Source organism: Hetaerina americana, unplaced genomic scaffold (assembly GCF_022747635.1).
Source record: "Hetaerina americana unplaced genomic scaffold, ioHetAmer1.1.p SCAF_8, whole genome shotgun sequence".
NCBI classification, from domain to species: Eukaryota; Metazoa; Arthropoda; class Insecta; order Odonata; family Calopterygidae; genus Hetaerina; species Hetaerina americana.
The window spans coordinates 30,739,104-30,764,292 of NW_027287427.1; the positions used below are offsets into that span (position 1 = coordinate 30,739,104).

At 37.2% G+C, this 25,189-nt stretch overlaps 1 protein-coding gene across 1 annotated transcript in view; it reads right to left on the minus strand.

Moving 5' to 3' along the window:
* Positions 1-245: 245 nt before the first annotated feature.
* The window catches only part of LOC139697977 (sodium- and chloride-dependent GABA transporter 1-like), an 80,963-nt gene continuing 56,019 nt past the window's right edge, over positions 246-25,189 (minus strand). Inside the window, exons 2-11 of the mRNA XM_071596831.1 lie at positions 13,836-13,956; positions 13,097-13,282; positions 8,718-8,855; positions 8,445-8,602; positions 7,198-7,436; positions 5,995-6,212; positions 4,145-4,287; positions 3,601-3,813; positions 1,397-1,570; positions 246-956 (exon numbers count right to left, since the gene is read on the minus strand). Coding sequence (XP_071452932.1) covers positions 759-956; positions 1,397-1,570; positions 3,601-3,813; positions 4,145-4,287; positions 5,995-6,212; positions 7,198-7,436; positions 8,445-8,602; positions 8,718-8,855; positions 13,097-13,282; positions 13,836-13,956 — 1,788 coding nt within the window. The 3' untranslated portion in view covers positions 246-758. The remainder of the gene's footprint in view (positions 957-1,396; positions 1,571-3,600; positions 3,814-4,144; positions 4,288-5,994; positions 6,213-7,197; positions 7,437-8,444; positions 8,603-8,717; positions 8,856-13,096; positions 13,283-13,835; positions 13,957-25,189) is intronic.

Sequence of the window (25,189 nt, forward strand, 5' to 3'; positions counted from 1 at the left end):
CTTGCTTCAACAACCCAGTTTCCATGCCATACAAAACTATGCTCCATTTAAAAAATGTTCTAACCTTTTCTTAATACCCTTATTCAAGGTCTCTGTCATTCACTCCCTCCACTTTGGAGGGCTTCTTTATTACCATTATTATGGGTAACGTTTTAACAGAAATACTGTTTTTGTTTTGGTGATTTTATTCAATAAAAATCAAATAATTAATTATAACAGTAAATAGTATCACAGAACCCTTTTAAACCATTGCATTTAAATACTCAACAATCAGTTTGGATAAAATTTGCTGGACCTTCTTAATGATATGGGCTTTATCATACATGATATATTACATGATCAGACTCACATTTCTGCTTTGAAATATCACTTCTAAGAGTGCATTAAACATATTATAATGAATTTTGAAAACTAGAAAATAGTAGTTACATGCATGCTTTATGTTATCATATTTTTATCTTTTGGTATTTTGCAAATGCAAGAGATTTATAATGTATCAAAATGAAAAAATTCATTGATTTTAAAATAATTTAAACATTTCTTATTTATTAATAATTGGCCTTTTGAAAATGCATGACTTTTTCTTTAGAGCTACTCTTCCAAGGAGGTCCACTTGTGGTGAAGCAAGTAGGCATAGTGCTGAGTCTGGTATTTTTGTAACTTTTTGTGCTGTACACATTTACAATGTTTATGCTCTTCAGCTTTTATGCTATATTTTAAGAAGCAAACACTTCGAATAGGCATACTGCCTAAAAACATCACAAATTGACTGTGGAGCTGTCACATATGTGTACAATACTTCTGTTTGAGTATGATGGAGTATAATTGCTGTTAGGACAGAGCTCAGGGTTGTGTGGCATTGGAGTGTGGCATATCCTGGCCACTGGCATGGGCTGTATGCATTCCATTCTTTCTTCCATCCAGTCTTTTTCTGGGTGTATCATGAGGTTGCAGCTCTGGAATAATTGATTAAAAACATATTAGATACAAATTGAGATTTCATGTGCATTATCAGGAAAAAATGATTCTTACACTCTGGAGTGCAGTCAACAAGTTATGAAAGTGATGTATCAAATTTTAGTGATTTGCTATTATTAAATAATTAATTAATCTAATCAACTGTTTTTAATAAGACTCATCGCATATTAGCTGGTTATTTTATTACTCAGCAAGGTATGACAACATAAATAGTGCAAGATACAAGGGAGGTATGACAAGGTAGGTGTCCTGGGGGATCTATCAAAAGGGCCCTTTCTACCTCAAAAAAATTTAAACTCAGATCATAATTCTCAGTTCATATGTATTTTCTTATTGGTAATACTGATGATTAACTCAAAAAGTTGAAAATTGTTATGGTATCTTTTTGAAAACACACAATTAGCAAATCTTACTGTACCTGCTTGAAATTATGTCTCCTACTGTTCTGCAACAATTTGCAGATTGCACCAACTGGCAAAAGGACTAATGGCACTGCAGCTATCATCCATCCAATGATTCGCAACCACAGTGGTGGAGAAAATATTTCATTTGCTGTTTCATCCAAGCAGCAGAGGCGTTGCACTAACAATACCTGTGATTTAAATACTTTCATTATTACATGAACTAAAACATTTTTATATTTTGAGCTATTTCATATAGTATATGTGAATACAAATATTTCTACAAACACTTGATCTTGTTTTGTAATATCAATGTTTTTTTACTGTATTTGTGGATTATTCAATAGAAATATTTACTTGAATGATAAGATTTAATTTTCTTTTCTTAGACTGCTTTCAATTTGGTTACAACCTGTTTATTATAAAGGCAAATAGTACACTTAACTCCCACTATAGAAAAGGAATTGACAGTTGTAACCTTTATCTGAGTATAAGGCAACCACAGTATTCCAAATTTCTGATACAATGAGTAACTCAATGTATCCACCATACCCATGCATTGAAGTCAGTCATATTTGCCTAGTCTCCTCATATTTTGCTTAATTTCTACTCTACTAGGTAATGCTCACCACATCTTAAATGTATGTGCTTACTCTCATTTAAAGCCATCTCTTTCTTCAAGGACCATGTCCACTGTGATAATTTAATTCTGAGGTTTCATGAAAAAACATATAGAAGAGAAACCTAGTACCTAATTCCATTCAGAAATGTATGTATAAATGGAGAGTTCAGTTTAAGTAAATCCCTCTGTACATATATTCCTGAGATAGTTTCTTTCCACATTTTATTTAATTACACTAGTGGATTTTTCATGGACAGACCCTTGGTGGCATTGTTACAATTGTATAACTACACTAATGCTGTGCTACTTACCAAATTATACTACATCATCTACAGTCATCATGACTATGACACTAAGAATAATGTACCCAGGGTTTATAAGTAGTTTAGCATTAATGAAATTTGCTCATGAGGAAAAATGTGTGCAGGTCTGTCAATGCATTTAAATATTGTGTATGCTGATCACTAAATATGCCGGGTATTCCTCAAGGATCTTGATTTATTTTTTTTCCCAATATATTTTAATGATCTTTCTAGACAAAGGTATTGAGGTATGTTCAGTTGCCATATTGGCAATTTGTACCAATTGCACAGATGTAATCTTCTTCCAGCCATAATGACCTATTCATCATTGCTGAACTGATAGCTAAGTAGGTAAGTACATGAGTGGTGTGCAAACAATTTTCCCAAGTAAAACTTAGGAAAATCGTAATTTTTAATCTTTGTAACTAGACTAAATAAAAGGATTCCTGAATCCTCAATCTCTGAATGCAAAATTTATTTAGTTTTACTAAAGCCATCTTTCCTGGGGTGACCATGTTATGAAATTGTATCACAAACTCAATAGTTTTTGCTTCCTTACCAGGAGCATCGTGCCAATCATCATTATTGCGGTGAATTTAATTCTTGCTTTTTATACAGTATTGGGATTCTTCCCCATGTGATAATTCAATTTTTAAAATCCACTGGAGCATTGTTTACCTTATTGCTAGTCTTCCTTATCATACCATTTGTAGACTGTGGTCTCAGAAACTGAATATGATCCTTTGTGTCTACAGATAACTTACTCTGGATCATAGGAGGCAACATCAGAGTTCCATGACAAAAATTTGAAAGTGCACGACTATTCTTTCAGATATGAAATATCTGAAAGCCCTTTTCTAGGGATCTTTTTCTTTTTATCTTTGCCCTTTTATGAGAATCAAAATGACTACCATTGACCCCAAGACTATGGGCATTATCCTGTTTAACAAACTTTATATATATTAAAAAAGAAGATTTTCATGCCTTAGTTTTTAAGAAAAAGTGAAACTTATTTGACAGGCCAGATTCTTTTATTCTGTTGATGAAGGTCTTAAATGTTCAAATGTAAATTTGTGAAATGCCTAACTTAGTCTTTACTTCTCCAAGTTTAGGGTATAAAGGATGCAAGTTTCTTGATAAGATGTTATGCACGATACCTATTTAACTTTTTATGTGGCTAAATAAGTACTTTGAAGTGCCTTATAGAGGTCTTACTAATGAAATCCGTAGGCCGATAAGTATTATTAATATTATCATACCATACAAAGATTGAGGCAATGGAACTGTATTTACTTACCAAAAGCATAATTGGAATGACTGATGTGAGCAGAACTGTCAAGTAACTGGAAGAGTAATGCTTAATCATGTTGTTGCTTTGGTGGTACAAATCTGTCAGGAATCTCTTTTGGCCATACCCAAAGCTAATTGCCATGGCCATGCAAACTGTATGGACAATTATTGGGAGACACATTGCATAATGCATTAAAAGGTAATATCCCTTCAAGCCAGCCTGGAATATTAAAAATTAACACTTTCAATTAATTTTTTTTCAATCAATAACATTCTATTTCTTAAATAAAGGTATTCTTTACTGTATTCTGGGCTTGCCGGAGTGAAAATTGTTAGGATGCACCAGTTAATCTGGCAAATCCATTACCCCCTTTCTTGGTCAAATTCTTTTTTCTGCTTGAGGGCTCAAAGATTTAGACTTGGCATCAAAGAAGAAGTAATTCATGTGCTTTGCATTAATTCATCCATGCGTGAACTTAGAAAAATGCGGGGGGGATAAATGCTCAATCCTTTCTGATGGTTTTAAATGTAACATGCAAATGGTTGCTCACCTGAGATGTAAGTGGAATGCCAACAAAAAAGAGCATGATTGCAACAATGATGATGATGCTTCTCCTGAATTTTTTAATTTTTGGCATTACATCAAGTAAACATGTCACTTGTGTCAGCACAGATCCAAGTAAGGTGTTCAGACCTAAATGAAATTAAAATGAAATTTTGTTTTAATGAAAATAATGAAAAAAATGTGTTAATAAATGTGTGAAAAATGAAAAAAAAATTTTGTTTTAATGTTTTAAGTAAGTAAAAGTTTTAATGGGTACTTGAACTCTATAGGTAGCATGGATGCATGTTAAAGATGCAGTGATTGCAATGAAAAGATAATTATATTTAAATTTTAAATACATATTTCCATTATTGCTTCCTATTATTGTAATAATTTCACAACATATGCAAGCATCAAGCCCCATTTCAAATTTATAGGTTGGTAGTTAGCTTTAAAGTGCCCTCAAGCTCCACGCTGTGGCAACTGAAGAAGCTGGAAAGTATTACCACAAATTTTAATTCTTTCAAGGCTGTCTAGTATGTCTTTCGAGCCTTGAGCAATATTTGAAAAACAAGTTCCTAGTATAGAGGAAGATGCATAAATGTCTTCTTAAGCTTCCGTAGAACTTTCAAGTACCTTCTACTCTTTTTTTTAGTATTATATTTAAAAAAAAATTTAATTGACTTTCTTTTAGTATAATCCTAGATCATAAAACTGAATGGCAAACATTGTGTGATGAATTGTTATCTGAAAATATAAATTACAAACTTTTCATGATAAAGAGAAATGAGGGAGAGGGTAGAGAATAAAAAGGAAACAATATCTCACTATTACTTTGAATGTTGCTGAGAAAACTTGGATAATTAATTGGTCAGACTTTCTGCACACCGAACTCAGATGCTTCTCTGGTTGCTGAAATATTTTTTTCTGCTGTTGATGGTGAATTTATCACAGTGAATTCTTACTATTTAGTGCTAATGGAGTTGAGGGATTTTACCTGTTCTCCAAGCAGTGGCCAGACCTTGTATTAGCTCTCGTTTTCTTTTTTGCTCTATATCACATCCCTTATTTTGACTTTTATGCTTCCCACTCCTTCTTGCCATTTCTATGATGCTAACAGAAATTGTTTGTGAGAAATTGATTTTCAACCATTTTTATCTCACCTCACACACAAATAATTACTAAAATTCTATAGCATCCTAAAAATATATTTTCTGGATAATTATCTATTTTTATGCGACTATGTTTAATATTACATGCATTGTACATTCCTGATGATAAAATAAGTATTTGATTAATTTGTATTAAACAATCTTGTGGTACAGGGTTTGAAAATCTTTTTGTTCTATGCAAATCACATGAATCTTCTCTATCACTGCTAACATTAACCAATAATTTGCCTACATCTTTTAACTTTTCTCAATCATTGTCAACACATTATATCATCACTTAAGTCATCAGAAGACAATTTTTAGATAATAACTATTTTTGATAGGAGCTGCCTTCTTCACTGATCACATATTGCATGCAGTTGCAGGATTTATGGATCGGAAACAAAATAAGAATGAGTAGCCACAAAAATCCAAAATTCAATTAAAATTATATTTGATCACTAGACCTTTGAAACAATTTCATTTCCAAAACTGGAAATACCAGTACCCGCCAATGCAAAATGATCAAGATTGCTTAAAAGTCACCCATGTTAGAAAAAAGCACATGTATAATTAAAATTAGCATTGCAGAACATCAAAATTTAATTACCTATTTCACCTAAGGCAAACCTTGAAGTTAAAATTATGTTTATAAAAAACATTTGTCATGATACATAGTAATTGTGTAGATGTGTGATAGTCTCACCTGATATTGCAATCATTCCGTAAAACACAATGGCTATTGCTATGCCATGGGGGGCCGAGGAAAGTCCTTTGGCTATGAGAACAAACAAAATCCATGGTGCTCCACTAGCATATCTGCTATCTTCCCAGTTCCATGTAACATTTTGCATTAGGCTCTCAAATGCTACCCACATCATTACACTCAGCAAGAAATGGAGTCCACAGAGAAGAATTGTATTCCTGTGAATTAGTTTGATATTTTCATGGTGAATGGCACATTCTATTATATAAATATGGAGAGTAGGTCATGAGCAGTGTTAAGAAGGTGTGTAAGACAGGGCAGCTCACTATTAACTTGACTTTCAACTAATACAAATAGGAAATGGCAACAGAGGTGTGGGAAGAGCCAACGATTGGAATAAAGATAGATGGGGAATTTATAAAATATGTTACATTTGCAGATGACCAAGCTTTAGTTGGCCAGTCAGCCAAAAGGTAAAAATAATAAATAATAATGAAGATGTGATAATACATTGGACAAATACTATATTAGTAATCTGTTATGGATGAGTGATGTTATTTATCATCTCTCACATTTTACATCAGTTTTGTGCAATAATACATAATCAGTGTTGTTAAGGCTTCTAATGACATAATACTCCTTTGCAACACTTAAAAAGGCATGATATTTCTCTGCAGCAATGGCTCTCTTTATGAGATTACACTGAACTTAAATAAGTAGGGCTTCATAAAAATATAAGACACTTATTATATATGACATGACACCTATGTCTGCATGAGCTATATTTAAGTTTTTGGAATATTTGTTCTGGTTGGGTAGGTGTGGATGTTAATGATTAATTGAAATGTTTTGACTCTTTCTTAGGGATGGAATTGGATAAAGATTGATTAATTGGAATTAAGATCCTATTGATTTACATCAGTTAATCAGATTTTATATTACAAGGTGAGTAGTATAGAAGCCAACTAATTAGATATAGGGTGGGGTTATTGTTATCATCATGCATATTAGGCTCCCCATTCTCAAAACTTTAGAAGGGCTATTAATATGCATTGCAAAGAACAGATTTTACAGGTTGGATCCATGTGGAACTACGCCCATTAAAAATCTTTGAAAAGTGCCTCTGCCCTTCATCTGCAATCACTTGTATTGTAGATTATACTACTTTTAATGGCTGTAATCTAAATGTTGAGAGAATTATACCTTATGGGATGTTGAGTGAGGGAATTGGAGCGATGACTGCCAATAGTGGTTAGTCCTCCTGATCCTATCCTGAGAGAGAAGATCAAGTAAGCAGCAGCAATTAGCCAAGTATGGGGCTCACTTAGTTTTTGCCACTTTGGTGCTGCAACTTCTGTGGCTATGTCACTCCAAACGGCTGCCCCTCTTGCCACCATTAATATTGCCCCGAAGAACATCAAAGGGGTAGTGACACATGAAATCTGGAAATTTAAGGAGAATATTACTTTTTGCTGGTTCTGAGCTGTTTCATTTAGGAAGGGCATGGTAGAACAACAAATAGTGCACTAATGAATTAAGTCCATTGAATTGAAAGTCCTAAATTCTATCATTTTTCATGAACACACAGATAAAACTTTAAACAACTAGGGTGCTTAGTTTATATCAACATTCATTATGCAAAATGGTTTTCCCTGAACAATCAGAAATCATAATAGTAGGAAACCGAAGTCACTTTAGAAGTATTAAAAACATTGAATTTACAAGTCGGAGCAAAGTTAAACACTGCAAAGCTGTTAGGTATACTTTCAGGTGCATGTGTATGTAAGATGTAGATTGAGTGTTTGCATGTGTGTAGGGTGTAAGTGTTCTTGCATGAATGTATGCCATGTTTTTTTGTGAATGCATGAATTTGTGGTTCTTGCATGCGGTTTTTTTTCTTTTCTAAATTACAGGTGGTGTCCTAACACCCCCCGCCACACGCCCTTGCAGCGGCTTGCGGGGTATTAAGTAGATGTAGATGTAGATAATAAACTTTACTGAGGTAAACTCCACAAAAACTGATCTCACAATCAATTTCTATCCATTTCTGTATGACCTCCCACTTATGCCATAGTAAAAAGTTTCATTTTGGCAATTCCATTACTGACATTATGAGTCATTACTCAAAAGCTAAATATAACATGCAATATTGTGATTATTTAGCACAATATCTTTGGTGATTTCACTTGGAGGAAAATATCTTGATAATGCAACTGATAAGTATACCTGACCTGTTATTCAGAGAATTATATTCAAATTCTTATAAATTTGAATCTGTACTTCATGGAGAAACTTGAAATAAATATGTACCAACTCAAGTATCATTTTATACATGGTATTATATTCACATTTTTGTCAACTAAGTGCATGATACATAAAAAAACAAATTATAGATCCCTTTTCTCTAAGATGTATTTAAATGAAGTTTAGGACACTTGTAATGTAAATACCTTCCCAATGTAGTTCAGTCCTCCAGATACAGTAACCATGACAATGGTCCAGGTAATTGCTAAGCTAATAACAGCATTTGCTTGCAAATTCCCAAAATCAACTGCTATTTGAGATTCCTTCATTACATTGCTTGGAAAGATTTCTGATGAGCCATGAGCTGAAAAATAAAAGAATATTCATTAAGTCTAAGCTAATGCAATTTTCAAAATAAAATAATTCCCATTTTACATTTATTTGGGCGCATTATCTCAATGAGCACTATTTATAAGTACCTCCAGTGAAGTTCTCATATTGTGACCAAGGCAGCTCACAGTCAGCTGATTTATACATGTACACTATGGACCAAGAGAGAATGCAGGCCTCCACTAAAGACATCATCGCTGAAGTCACCACCATTGAGAATCCAATGCCTGTTAAAATATAAGTATCAATATGATTTCTCGTTTGTAGAGAGAGTCCACTCGATAAGGTGTTTTTTTGCATAGTTGGGGTCAGAATCAAGCACATGACTTCTGATTCTTACAGCATTTTTGGTTCATTAAAAATTTTAATTGCACACATGCACAAAAACACACATTAATATACACACGTACAGATGTATTTGCATATTATTTTATGATATACCTGAATAATTATAAACAAATTTACTTTTTACACAATGCACAAAATATATAAATGATTAGTATTTGTTTATGCAGTGTATATCATGAAATGGAATGTTTAAGCATCTATTACTAAGCTGGATTATTAACATTTTGAAATTCTATTAAAAAAGTTAATTTAAATTCTGGATTTCAAATTATTTTATGCATACCAACCACCATTATCGATCCTAAGGTATATTTGATTGATGGGGGTATAGTGTATCTAGTACTAATCCCAACAGCATGTTCAACTCTCATATAACAGTAGAGGGGGCAATACCTTCACCAATACCTCCTGTAATTTCCCAGGAAGCCCTAGTACCCAAAATATTACACTGGTTGGGTGAAGCTGAGGGTGCTCAGAGGCATCCCTGGGAATCGGACACAGGCCCTACTCTCATTAGTTGATTGCCCTACCCACTGGGCTACTTCATCCCATTTTTTCAAATTCATGAATAATTAGAAAGACAATGAAAGTTTCATCAGCAGCTCATTCAAAGACAGCATTAATGAACAAAGTGTAACTCCAAAAATGGCTACATATTATGATACAAAGTCTCCTGCTTTCATAAAAATGAATGGTCCAGTTCATTATAATGCAGCAGAAATTTAAAGGTAACTATGATTGAAGCAGCTATAATATACTGGGTAAAAAGCAGGGGCATAGGGTACTGGCCATAATTCCCTCTGCAATTCCTGGCTTTGCCGGTGGACGTATATGCCAATAGCTGGTAATAAGTAAGTAAGTAAGTAAGTAATTTTATTTGACCAGCAGATTTGTACAATTGTAAAAAACAAGCACAGATATAGGACACGTCAATGTTATATAGAGAAATGATAAATACTAAGTACATGTTTAAATACAAAGAAACTCATGGGACAAGAAGTTCATTAATAGAATAAAACATTTTACAGAGTAAATATTTCTGAAGGTTGAGCTTAAATATAGGCAGCTTATGTTGTGCTTTCAGTTCTTTAGGAAGTTTATTAAAAATCCTGAGGCCCATATGTTTAGGTCCATGGGCGGTGGTACAGGTTCTGACAAAGTTTTGGTGGAGGTCAGCAGAATGCCTTGTGTTATAATTGTGAACTTTGGCATTGGAAAGATAACTAGAGAAGTTGCTTTTGACATACAAAGATGCGCAATACATATACACGCAGGGAATGGGTAAAATTTTCAATTTTTTAAAGAGGGGACGACAGGATGCTGCATGAGTAGCAAAGCAAATAAGTCGGATGATCCGTTTTTGAATTTTAAATATAATATTTGCATTAGGTGTAGGGCCCCATAAAAGAATACTATAAACAACATGAGAGTAAAATTCACTATAATAAAGAGACAATAAGACCTCAGTATTGACGGTATGCCTAATGAATCTGATAAGATGACAGAGTGAACTCAACTTATTACGAAGTTTGAGAATATGGTCATCCCAAGACAGACGACTGTCAATAGAGATGCCTAGAAAACATGATTTACTTTTTTGTACAATAAGTTCGTTATCAATATTTACAGTTATGCAAGCAGCTGATTTATTCTTATTAGCAAAGTAAATTAAAGAAGATTTACTAACATTGAGGAGGAGGGAATTGAGGAGACACCACTCATGTAACAGCTGGGTAACGGAAACAGAGGTTAATATTAGTGTGTCTACAGAGGAGGCAGACACGAGGACATTTGTGTCATCAGCATAGACGACAGGCAGCACACCTGGTACAGAGTTCAGTAATGTTGGTAGATCATTTACGTACATAAGGAACAAGATTGGGCCCAGGACAGATCCCTGGGGTACACCACATAGAACACTTTTTACTGGAGAAAGGAACTCTCTTCCTTGTTTACTTAAGGCTACACATTGTTTTCTGTCCAGGAGATAGGATCTAACCCAGTCTAGGGAAGTCCCTCTTATTCCCAGGCATTCAATTTTTCGAAGTAAGAGGTTGTGATTGACAGCATCAAACGCCTTCGAAAAATCGAAAAATAAGGCAAGAGATTCAGATCTATTGTCAAGATCAGAAGTTATTTTGTTAACTGCTTGATATATAGCTGTGGATGTAGACCTGAGTTTCCTGAAACCATGTTGGTTGGGAGAAAGTAAGTTATGGGATTCCAGAAATAATATTAAGCGATTGTAAAAAATTAATTCAAATATTTTACCAAGTTGGTTGAGCAATGAAATGGGCCGATAAGAATTCATATCGTCTTTAGGTCCTTTGCCCTTGTAGAGGGGCAAGACTTTCGCTACTTTCAAGGTGGCAGGGAATTTCCCTACCTTTAGAGATTTGTTAATTAAAAATAATAATGGATGCTTAATTGCCTCGTAAGATTTCTTAAAAATAGTGGCTGGTATTCCATCAAGACCTGCAGAGTATTTATTACTAATTTTGGACATTGCCTTAGTTAATTCATGTTCCGAACAGGGATATAAGAATAGCGAGTTACAAGAGTTGGAAATAAGGGGATATTTGCCACTGTCACACTGATTTGTAGGAGTTATCTGAGATAGGTAATGTTCATTGAGGGAGGATGCCATCTGTATAGTATTTTGATTGAGCTTTCCAGAAGTATTACGAAGTACAATGTCAGAGTTGACATTTGAGATAGATTTGGATTCATTAATTATTTTCCAGGCTTCCCTAGATTTGTTAGAGGCATTAGTAATTCGAGAATTGTTATATGATCGTTTGGCATTGTAAAGAATAGTCCTGTATTCCTTTTTCATAGTGGAGTATTCGTGTTGACTGGAGGAGTCAGTTTTATTTCTAAAATATGATGCTAAATCTTTCATGTACCTTGCAAGATTACGAATTTCATCGGTAACCCAGGGTTTCTTATTATGATATAAAACTGAGGTTTTGAACCTAATTGGCCCAATGGGAAAACAAAAATTGAAGTATTCAAGGTAAGTAGAATAGAAGTAAAGAAAGTTGTCGTCAAAACAGTAATCGCTGTAAACGTTCGACCAGTCATGGGAGCTTAGCCGCTCAAAGAAGTTAGAAATATTCTCATCGGAAAATTTTCTTCTGAAAATGGTCTTGCTGTTACTATTATCACTGAAGGTGAAAGTGGCTAGAAGAGGAAAATGGTCAGAAATATGAGACTCGATTGTTACGGTTTCAGATAACTCTGCACTGGAATTTGTAAGAACTACATCTAGAAGAGTAGAAGTAGTTCTGCAAACTCTAGTGGCTACCATATTAGTAACAGAAAGGCCAAAGGAAGACAGAATGTCAAACAGATCATATTTAGCTTTAGAGCTTTCTAGTAGGTTGCAGTTGAAGTCGCCAGTTATAATCAGCAACGGGTTAGGAATAGACTTATGGATTAATTCCAACAATGTATAAAATTTAGAAAGGAACACGTCAAAATCACTGGCTGGAGAACGATAAATCGTAACAATTATATAATCACGGTTGTTTCCTTTGATACGAGACAGACTGGACTCGAACAGGTGATCTTCATTAAGGGGATTGGAGAACTGGATAAGTGGCACTGAGGAATATGTCAGTCTCACAGACACTAGGATTAATACACCACCATTTTTACTTGTTGCTCGGCAAAAAGCATCGGCGAGAACGTAACCAGTAAGTCGGAACAAAAGCAGTTCCCCCTTCTGAAGCCAGTGCTCATTTACACAAATCACATCAGGGTTATGTTCACTCGTAAATACTTCAAGGTCAATCAGTTTATTGCGCAAACACTGAATGTTAATATGGAGAATCTTTAATTGCGTAGTAGTAATAATACAATATTATATCTTTGGAATCTACATAACAAAATTATAATTTAATTCTAGGTAGCTGAAAGCCCAGTTTTAAAATGCCTCATTCAATTATGATTAAACCCATTTAAACATCAATGAGCAGTCTTGAGTTGTTTATAAGATTGGTCCTCTTAGAAACCATCTTGTTAAATAAATAGTCATAGCAGCTAATGATTGGATTTAACAAGATAAAACTGGGCCTAAATATTATCCCAACAGATTTTGGTAGTTTCCTTTACATACCTGAGAACAATGGACATAACCTTGGATAAAGTGCTGTAGGTGATAATCTTGATAATTGCCCCAGTACACTTTCCATTAGAACCAATGGACCACCAAGAACCAGGTAGAGTACAAATGTTGCAATTACAAATGCTAGCCCTCCATTTTGTGAACACAGAACTGGAAAGATGCATACTGCATGAAGTCCTGTAAAATTAATATTTATAAGATTAACGTTAATAAAAGAGTTTCTGGGCATGTAATGGAGAACTTTTTAACCTATAACTTTTAATGTAAAAGTAACCCATTTTTGCTGAATTTTGGATCTCATTGGGCTTTTTGGTTAAAGGAGCAGATAAAGTTTATGGTAGAAACAAATAATGAATAGACAACAATGGATACCATTTAAAGTAAAACTTATTAAATGATAAGTTCTATAAGATTTGTCCTGGCATTTCAAACAAGGAAGAGGTAGAGTGTAGACACATGCCACATGCCATTTGAAGTATTCATAATAATTAAAAATTCATATAGAGCAAGCTTCAGCCTTATGCTCTAGGTTTCACAATAAGCCTTTACGTCTCAATCTTGCAAATGTGACCTTTTAGCCCATAGCTGTAATATTCAAATAAATTCAATAGCTTTATTTAGCCTATTTGATGTAAATGAATAATACTAATCTGATTACCAAGAAATTTTAACAATAAATTAACGATTATGTGCACCATAAGTACTGTTATCTTGCATTTTACCAACATACCTGTGATATATCCCAAAGTGGCAATGAACTGGATTGCATTGCCTTGCCAAGTTGATCTGTATCCCTCCTCATGCTTCCACCTGCAGTTTGACTCACAGAAGGGAATTGTGGCAAATGCATCCTGGAATTGTCAAAGAGAGATCATTCAAATAATTGGAAAAAAAATTTCTTTAGTGAGAAAATGTTTAAATTGACTTTAAAATATTATATATGCAAGAATTAGTAATACTTTCACCCGAATTAAATGACCTTCGCCAGAAGAAATAAAATATATTATCTCTGGCTGGGGCGAGAACACAACTTAAATTTGTACTCTCACTGTAAAAATATGGAGATGCCAGGAATTGAACCACCATAATAATAATATGCAATAAGTAACAAAAATTTCTTCCATCAGTTATGTTGAGGTTTCCTCTGGACTTTTTGTTCATGTATCTTCTGAACTTTTAATACATTTACAATAACAATGTGTAAAATGGTACAAAAACACTGTCACAATGAATTGATTTGAAATAAAATAATAATATTAGAGTTGAGATTCTGATGCTCAGGCAGCAAGCCATTTTGCCTATGTTACTAAAAATTTGGTCCAATTTGATGATCGCATTTTTGGTAGGACTCTGGCCTATCTATATGCGTCTCACAGGGTATTATCATAAAGTAACCAGCTCACTCTCTGACACTAGCTTAGGGGTTTGTGAGAGTGTAGAGATTGAGAGATTGTCGAGCAGGATACAGCCCTACTCAAGATAGCCACTCCTCCTTGAGCTGGCCACCCGTGGGTTGGTGATGCCAGTGACTGCCTACCACGGGCTCAATTATCCGTTTGTTTCGCCCGCGGGTACTTCTCACTGATTTTACTGGGCGTTTTGGCGATACTTACACCTAGATCATTTTCGGTCCGCGGTCTCGTCCTTAGGGACTCACTCCTCCCGTGTTTGAAGGGCCACGTTTCCATGAGCGTCTCGGTTTCCCTCAGTCAATTCTTCGTTAAAGGAAAGCCACCTGGCAGAAGAATCTGGCACTCATGAAAATGCATTCGATGGTGCTGAATCAGTCGCCGGGACTCGTGAGGTAACCGTGCCCATCCCCTCACGGGCGAGACGTTTGCTATACGGACGTGAGCGCGCTGGTCTTAGGGAGCTTCGAGCGCTGGACGCGTTTTCAGTAACCTATGCACATGCAACCTAAGCACAGTTAACCAATGAATGAATAGGCTCGTAGTGTACCATGGAACTGAATGTCTAAGTGCCTTAATTTCTATATGTGTGAATTTTATCTGACACTCAGTAGCCAGTGATTTTTCTTGAGATGAAATATATGAGCTTCAAGATCCATCGAAATACCGAAGCGGAAATTTCCTTCAAGCTATATTGGTATGCCACTACTAGTTCGAAATCGTACGTATTCACCCAGCGTGTTAGATCCATAATTATTCCTTTTATTATCTCTGGCATACATGTAAAACCGTTTGCAATAACTGATATAAATAGTGGCAAAGTTTGTTAGTTCTATTACTTGTTAGAATGAACTTCATTTATTGACTGAATTCGAAATGCAAATTCGCAGGCTGAAATCCCGAGGTGGAAGTGGTTTCTTTTTGATGATATAATCTCCAAGAAAAGTGAATCCACTTTCGATTTCTACCTAGAGAATTATTACACAGAAGATTGATATTTTTAGATATTTTAGTGCTCTGCAAGCCACTGCTCGGATGTGTGGCAGGGAGTGAATACTACCTTGATCAAAAAGTTCCCGGAATAACCACCGTGTGGCGCTCCCATCGTTCCGATTTGAGTTCTGTTTTTTTTGTTAAATTGGTACATCTGTTGTTGATATTCCCTTTAAATCTTAGTGTCATAACTTGACATTTGCAAAAGTTACGGTCGGTTTTCGGTATGTCCATCAGTGCTTCCTGCGATTTTTCCATTACTTCCTCTCGGCTGCTAAAACGCGTTCCCCGTAATGGTTTTTTAACTCGATTGAACAGAAAGAAGTCACAGGGAGCCAAATCAGATGAAATTCGGTGGCTGTTGGATGGTATTTGTTGCATTTTTCGTCAAAAAATTACGAATAATGATAGCACTGTGCGACGGTGCGTTATCATGGTGCAAAATCCACGAGTTTTCTGCCCACATTTCTGGTCTCTTTCGGCGAATTGCTTCACGCAAACGTCTCATAACGCCCAAATAATACTCTTTGTTTACTGTCTGGCCTTCTGGCAAAAATTCATGATGCACTACACCGTTGTAATCCATGAAAACCGTCAGCATTGCCTTCTTTTTTGACTGAAAACGACGTGGTTTTTTCGGTCTCGGCTCATTTGGTGAACGCCATTCACTTGCCTGATGTCTGGATTGCGTGTCGTACTCATAAACCCACGTCTCGTCTCCAGTAATGATCCTTTTGATGAATGTGGGATCGGATTCAGCCTCGCAAATCATGTCTTTTGCGACGTCAACACGGTCTCTTTTTTGAATGAAATTGAGGTCTTTTGGCACCAACTTTGCTGCTACACGACGGAAACCCAAATCATTAACCACAATGTCTTGGGCGGATCCATAGGCAATGTTCAAGTCCTCCGCTATTTCTCTGATGGTTAATTTGCGGTTATTGACCAACATTTCTTTTACTTTATCAATTTTTTCACCGACTTTCGATGTCGATGGTCTGCCACTGCGTTCATCATCTTCGATTGACTCACGACCACTTCTGAACCGCTCGTGCCACTGGTAAACGACCGTTTTTTTTAGAGAATCGTTGCCGAAACACTTTTCCAACATTTCCAACGTCCCCTATGGTGAGTGACCAGCTCCTCGCCGGTCTTTTCGCTGCCCAGCATTCCTGCTCTTCAGCGATGATCGATTCGGCTTTTCTCCCAGGGTTTCCTAGGGACCCCGTTCGTGTCGTACCATTTCGGAGCTAAATGGCCCCGAAATGGCCGTTACACTTACGCCGCTTCTCCGGCGGCTGGTCTTCCTTTTCCCCCGTCGCTGCACGTGGGCGTGGATGTTTATCCCACGGGCAAACCACGACATCAGTGATGCCGCGGAGTTCCCCGTGGGTGGAGGATGCCGCTTTTCTCCGGAAGGCCCGCGACCGCTCCTGAAGCGTGTTTTCCAGGGGTTTTATTCCGGAAAGCGACCAAAGCGCCTCGTTCCCCGGAATCCATCCGATCTGCAATGCTGCTCGCAGGTTTCTCCTGTCCGCGATATACAGCCTGCTCCTTGCGCCGTCGCACATGATGCCGCACCAGGCGGGTGCGGCATATGCAAGCGTTGGTCGTAGCACCGCCGAGAAGAGGTTGAGTCTCCTCTGCAGAGGAACGCAAGGATTGCAGAGGATCGGGGCGATAGCCTGCCGCCGGGATGCCGCGATGCCGGATGTCCTCATCACATGGTGCCGCATGGAGAGACGCTTGTCGAGGACAACGCCCAGGTAAAGCACCGTCTCCGCCCAGTGGACCTCCGTCGCTCCGACGAGGATTTCGCCGGGCTCCTTCGGTCCCTTGGAGAAGACGATCGCCTGGGTTTTGTCCTCGTTGACACCGAATCTCCATTTTGAGTACCAGCTGACGAGTTCGTCGACCGCCCTCTGTAGGTAGCGCGCCGCCATGTGTTGCCGTGTTGATCTCGCCAGGATCGCCATGTCGTCCGCATAGGTTGCCACGAGGACGTTGCTCCCGAAGTCTGCCGGGATATCCGCAGAGTAGATGTTAAAAAGAAGCGGCGAGAGCAAGCTTCCTTGAGGAACGCCCGCCCTGATTTGCCGCTTCTCTGAGACTGCATATCCCCAGCTGACCCGGAAAGATCGTCCTCGCAGCCATGATGCCGCAAGCTCCGTCCACCATCGAGGAAATCCGAAGCTATTCAGCTTCCACAGCAAGCCTTCGTGCCACACCCGATCGAACGCCTTGCTGACGTCAAAGAAGGCGCCGACGGTGGAGTGCCGTCGGTTAAAGCCTTCAGTGACGAAGTTCAGCAAGCGGGCGACCTGGTGCGTTGTTGAATGCTCACTGCGGAAGCCAAACTGATGTACTGGCACGACGTTCAGCTCCTCGGCGATGGCGACGATGTGGCGCAGGAGGACCCGCTCAAACAGCTTTCCCAGGCCGTCGAGCAAGGATATTGGGCGGAAATTTGCCGGCGATGTCGATTTCCCCGCCTTTGGTATGCACACAACGCGCGCCTCCTTCCATCGGGATGGGAAATGCCCGATGGCGAGACACGCGTTGAAAATACACAGCATTAGTGTGGCTAGGGATACCGGCATCTGTGCGATGACAGCGTTGGCTATTCCGTCCGGTACAGTTAAAAAAAATCAGATTACGTTACTTAAATTTTGTCCAATGTTACGGGTCCTACCCTTTCAATTAAAGTTTGACTGGACACTTTATCCGTTGCTCTCAAGAAAATAACTGCTCTATAGATTCTATTTTCATCCTTACTCTTTTTATCTTCACACAGAGATGCAACTATTGCGTTCTTCCAATTATTGGGTGCGGCTAATTCTTGCAAGCATAAATTAAACAATTCGTACCAAGGAGCATCAGTAATTTGTACTCATAAGTCAACGTTTTGTGTGATATACATGTACCATCCACCCTCGCAGATTTTCAATTTTCCGAAACTCCTAGAGCTGTTACATTTCTGTAGTTTTATATTTACTTCACTGAATGATGTTCACCATCTCATGCATTTGGCTAACTTTCAATATCTATGCCACTATAACAGACATCCTTAAAATATTACTTCAAATGGTCTTTATTTTCTTTCATCCCACAATATCACCACCTTTATTCTTTATCGTATTAGTTACTTTGCTCTGACCTTGATTTTTTCCATTTTATACTTTTCCAAGTGAGCTTATTTATTTAAGGGCATTCCTTCTTCTGCCCTTCGCCTTCTTATTCATTCTCTGCCCTTTCTCTAAATTCTTCTGTTCCTTTTTGAATGAAGTATTTTTGTCTTTGTAAGCATTATGCGTCTTCATCTGAGCTTCCTCACCATTCCTCCTTTAATATGCGTCTATCTTTGCACCAACAGAACTTTTCACTTCTTCACTCCACCAAGTATCACCTTTTGCTCTCTCGACCACATAAACTTTCAGCTCATGCCATAATCATTTATTTCAAAATATCTCAAGAATGACTCACTCATGTTTTCAATACATTTGTCCCATTTTACCTGATCCTCATGCATGCATTCATATCGTATTTATACATTCATGTCTTGAGGTTTTCCGACTTTGGCTATCCATTGCTCTCCCAGCTCAAATTACCCTTGCTGTCCACTTTCAAACCAATTTTTGTGTAACCTGTGATTTCAGATACCTTTTAAATTCTTTTCTGACTCTATGGTAAAAATGTAGGTGAGATTTAACAACAATTGCAAAAGTGTAAAAATCTGATCTTAGAAATAAAGTATATAACAACCATTAAGTGGTTAAGAGAAGTCCATATTAAATAAGTTTGTAATTTTCCACAGACTTTAGTCTGTGTCAAAACAAAAACAAAGGCTGTGAAAAACTGTTTAACTCATTTAACTATGGACATTTAATATGGACATAAAACAATTTTATGAAGTGAGGCCTGAAAGTGTGAATTATATTAGTGAAGAGAAGATTATATGCGTGATATGTAACAGCAAATCAAATTATCATTTGCCATTTACTATGTAGGACGGAAAGGAAAACAAACGAAGGATTACCAGGCATGTCATGCTGTGTCTTGTTAGACGAGGCCTAGAAATGTGACGATGTTCAGTCTGAGTACATCCAAAATCTACCTGAAACGGTGGATTAGCAACAAATTTACTTTGTTACGTATGTTTTTACTTTGAATCTCCTTTGAATATTTGAATCAACTACTGTCATCACATCGGAAGCCATGACAGGGGTTTCTGATTAACTTCTAATGAAGCCGATAAACGTCAAAGTAATGGTGGTAAATAATAATAAAAAATTAAATATATTACCATTACTAATTGCGATATTACTAATTTCTGTGCACATTTTTTTAAAAGAATGCCAGTTAATCGATGGACTGGATTAAAAGAATGTCTAAAATGACCTGCAGTCAACCGAGTTTCATTGCGTAATATAAATACGTGTAAATAAAGAAAAATCGTCGAAACACTTCTCCGACCACTTAGCATCCTTATGAGTTACTGTCCCCACTGACCTCAAATTTACTCTCTCGCTTACGCTTAAGAAAAGAAGAGAGTATGGCCCAGTTGCTAAACATTCGAGGGACGCGGCAACTTAACAGCATTCGTTCCATGGAAGTTATCATCGAAACTTGTATGATCCGGTACGTGGAAAGAACTTGGCCCAGAAAAGTTAAGCCGATGAACATGAGGACGTCAGCACATATATTTTGGATCTCTTGCGACCGCGAGAATGATTTCTTTTTCTGGTTCAACAAGGTGTCATGAATCGTGTTCTAGGTCGAGACTCACGAGGTCCAGTAACCGTGGCGAACTACCCGATGAGTTTTTGAGAACTTCCTTGGGAACCTCATGGAAGAGCAGGACACTCGAAGCAGAGATTTTTGCTGTAAATTACACGATAGACCAACCAGATATTCAGAGTTTCATAAGGACCGAGCCAATATACATAGCATAAACGGGGAAAAGCCAGATAGAAATTAAAATATGCATGCATGCATACATAGATACACACAAACCACTTCCACAAAGTTACTCCTAAAACTACTGAGTTAATGCAATATCATAAGACTAACGTTTTAATAATTTCACGAACGAAGTTCGGGTTTAATGGATGCGCCCTATTTTAAATAAATTCTTATTCGTAAACCGAAAATACGAATAAACTGTATGGAAAAACTTAGTAATATGGAAGTAAAACACATCTCGTTTTCGTGCGGTTTGACGCTGAAGCATTTTTATGCATTCCCGTTTCAATTATTTGGTCAGCGTGAAATACATTTTCAATTTTTCACATACCGCAACGTGTATTGTTTATTTTATGCTTTAATTAGAGATGCATAGAAAGAAAATCCCTCTTGATATCATGGGTGGATTTTCCGATTGTCGCATTCAATTGTATATAGGCCACCTGCAAGGACTTACGTAACATCTGTATTAAGTGTATATTTTACATGCCATGCCATTGCTGTATGGAAAGGATGCGATCACCTAAGAATAGCGATGTGGAATGGGAATGAGTTATTATTATTTATTTTTATTTTTTAGTGCTCAGAAAACCACCGCTTCGGTGTGTGGCAGGGAGTAAACATACACCAGACTAACTTTTACCCGAATATTTTTAACCCTCCACAGTCGGACAATGATATTCTGAGCTCTTATAATTTGTAGAAAAAATGATTTCTTATCTGTTCTACACTTAAACTCTCTAATTTTATTCATTTGATCTCGCCTACCGTAGTACGATGGGGGCAATAATATATTTTCCACATCATTGCTAAAGAGACGTCCTTCCAATTTATAAAAAAGATTTAATCTGTAATTTTACCCTCGATCCGTGAGTGATTTACAACCTAACTTCTATAATATTTTTGATACCCTACTGAGTTTTAATAGATAGTATTATTGATGCGGGACTTTAAAGTTGCTAATGCAACTTTTCACGGTCTCTTGTCTTTGGATAAAAGGAGTCCATAAATCTATTTTATCTCATATCAATTTCTTTAATTTTATGCTAGAAGTTTCATGGGCAAATAAAAGGCGTTGTGAATAGCTAGTTTCGCTATATATAACGCGACACCTACTGCTCTAAATACTTTCAACGCTTTCTAACTAGAATGTTCTGTCCAAAATGATCCCCACCCAACTCAGATAATGTACGCCCCATAGTTGCCCTCAAAACAGTTTTATTACACCGTCGATGAAGGTATCATGGCATATCTCGCCCACATACCCGTTGTTGTCGTAGAATTACGGAAAAATAGCAAATATTAACCCCGCTATTAAAGTAATCGCCGAATTCCATCCTGGTGTATCGTTGTTGAAATTCAAATGAACATACATTCCAGACAACTCTGGTACACATTTTCTCTATTGGCAAGGTGTGATTATTTTTTCACGACAACCTGGGGCATTTAATTAGCAACGGACCAATGGTCAATTAATTCTCAACGAGCGCGTTGTTTTTTAATGGGCTTCTTGAATAATATATTATATTTTCACATTTTTATCCAATCTCGCGTAAGGATTCGACAGCGTCTCATTTCGAATTTTGTTTACAGAAATGGAGCATATATTCTTAATGGGCAAGTACGGCAATAATCTATATGCTTACAATTGTACACATGAATACAAATTTCATCATCATAATCATCAGTATTACAATTTAGAGACTTCCCAATGATAACACTCTCACTCTGGTAACTTTTTCGCCTACCATCCTTTTTTTTACTTGAAACATGTATTGCTCCCGGGTCCTTCTCGCCGCGCCTATTGCACCATTTCTTCTCTATCCTCTTGAATAATGCTTCTGAAAATCATGGAAGCTTTAATTAATTATAATTCTAAACATGCACCAAAATCATTTGGTTCTCCATTTATAATCGAGCTCCATTTCATCTCTAAATTATTTTTGTATACTTCGTATCTTAATTTATCTCTCCATTTAACCTTCAATATATTCACCTCCAGCACCACTTTTCTATTCATCTCTGGCCTTTTTTTTCTGTAAATCATGCCTCTGCTCCCAAGAGTACCATATAGTATTCTACAAGAATTCTCTCACGTTATGCTTCCCGGTTTGCAAACTAAGCTCCTTTGAGCACAGTCGTTGCCTCTTTGCAGGAAATGCCTTCTTGGCTAGAGAAAATCTCTGTTTGATACCACCGAGCTCTTTCCCCCATGTTATGCTGTTTCGAGTTAGAGGAGATTATACTTGTTATAATTTCTCTCTTCTTGACGCGAAGCCTGCCTGCATTGCTTCTCTTCCGCATCATAAAACTTAAGCTTCCTTTGTGTTTATTTTCATACTAAATACAGGAAGTGTAATTGTTGCATTGCGTTCAATAATGTTTGCAGGTCTCCTGGATTTTCTACAGTCACTGAGATGCTACCGGCGAAACGGAGGATTTTAATTACCATCTCGTTTACTTAAATACCTTATGCTTCTTTAAAGGTATCTTCCACGCATATGCTGACTAGTGTCATTAAGAAATAGCTTCCTTGTCTAACTTGGTAGCTACCATTTCCCTGTCATTGCGATTTTGTTTAGGATATGAGTTTTGAGAGCCACATACGTGTCTCGATATTTTCCGGATACGATCCTTTGGAGTCATACTTAACGGTGCACAAACAAAATAAAAGATGTCATCAACAAAGGATACAGCCTTTACTCGCTTATAAGGCGGCGAAAACAGGGGGATTGAGTGGCGGATTCAATGAGCGTAAGATTTGATGCCTTATCATCATTCAGTCTTAACAAGTGAACCACCAAATTCATCACCGTACAGGTAGCATAGACACTCGGGGCGGGGAGCACGCCGTTATGTCTTGGGAGGTGGATCGATTAACTTCTGCGAAGCGTACCGGTTCCTTGCAACATCAAAGGGTTCCGTTTCATGGTACTGTTAAGATGGATTTTCTCTAGAGGGGCATTTCAAAGGATCAATATTCCTCTTTGATCCAGGAGCCAATCACCTGGGGCATCATTGTGTTTTCTCTGCAGTTGAATCACTAAATAAACCTATGCATTTGATTATACACGAGAGACCATGTCTTTTCTATTCTCATATACGCTATTCGGCGATTTTTTTCACATTATCAGCCGTAGGTTAAAATTTGCAAAATATGCAGGAAGGGAACAAATAATTGTATCTCCAAAACGGTAGGAGGGATCATCTCAAAGATATTAGACTTCATAGTAAACTAATCAAAAAGCTAGAAGCATATTGCATTCATAAAAATACCCTGGGTTGGATCAAAGGCTTTTTGAATGGTCGGATAAAAAGAGTAGTGATATATGGAATTAGATCAAATGCAGTAGAAGTTACCTCAGGTGTTCCCCAGGGAAGTGTCCTCGGACCTCTTTTATTTTTACTTTACGTTAACGATATATACTCCGTAGTCACTAGTAAGAAACGTTCATTCGCCAACGATGCAGTTGTTTATAGAGATATCCGAAATCCTGAGGACACCGAAGCTTTATCAGGTGACCTAAATGCTATACAACGCTGGCGAGACACTTGGAAATTAGAATTAAACTTAAAAAAGTACATACTGATACATTTTTGGAATAAGAGCAATTCCCACCCTAACGCCTACTGCAACGGGATCACCAAAATGGAATGTGTAGATTCAATTAAATACCTTGGCGTTACCCTCACTCACGACCTCTCCTGAGTGTAACACATACGGGGAATATGTGACAAGCTAATAAAAGTTAGGATTTATTAGAAGAGTACTGGTAAATGTAATGAAAAGGTTAAAGAGATATAACCTTTCGCTGGTTAGGCCTCATTTAGAATGTGCTGCTGGTATATAGGATCCTCATTAAGTTGGATTGATTGCCAAATTGGATCGCGTGCAGCGTAGAGGAGCCAGGGTTAAAAAAATTGTTATAATGAACGGAGTAGCGTATTAAAATATTACAGAACCTAGGCTGGGAATCACTCACGGATCGAAGGTAAAATCACAAATTAATTCTCTTGTATAAATTGGAAGAATGACTCTTAAGCAATGATGCTGAAAATGTATTATTACCGCCATCGTACATACCACGGTAGGCGAGATAAAATCAATAAAATTAGAGAGTTCAAGTGCAGAGCAGATAGATTTCAGATGCCATGCTTTACACGAACGATAAGAGATCAGAATAACATTGTCCGACCGAGGCAAGGTTAAAAATATTCGGGTAAATATTAGTTTGGTGTGTGTTCACCCCCAGCCACAAATCCTAGCGGTGGCATAGAGGATACTAAAAAATAAAAACAATAATGGCATAACTTGAAGGTATATTTTTTCCCACGAAAGATAAGGAATCAGAATAAGGTTGTCTGACCGCGCTGGGAGGGAAAAGTATTTTGGGTCAAAAGTAATCTGCTGCGTAATCACCCCCTGCCACACACTCAAGTTGTGGCTTGCAGGGTACTATGCAAATTAATAGATAGCAACGAAAACGGTATTAGTTATAGCATAGAATGTGAACACTACGCATACATGGAAGACATAACTGTGTTGATATGAAAAAGCTTTAGCAATTGATTAATTCTGAAACGACAACGGTGAACTTCTAATTCGACAAAACGACCTTTTAGAATTTTCGGAACATCTTTTTACGACTTGGTCCACTCTTTCCACTTGATTACTTAAGGGGGAGGTTTCTAGTTTCCTCCCCTGCCCTTTCCCACAAGA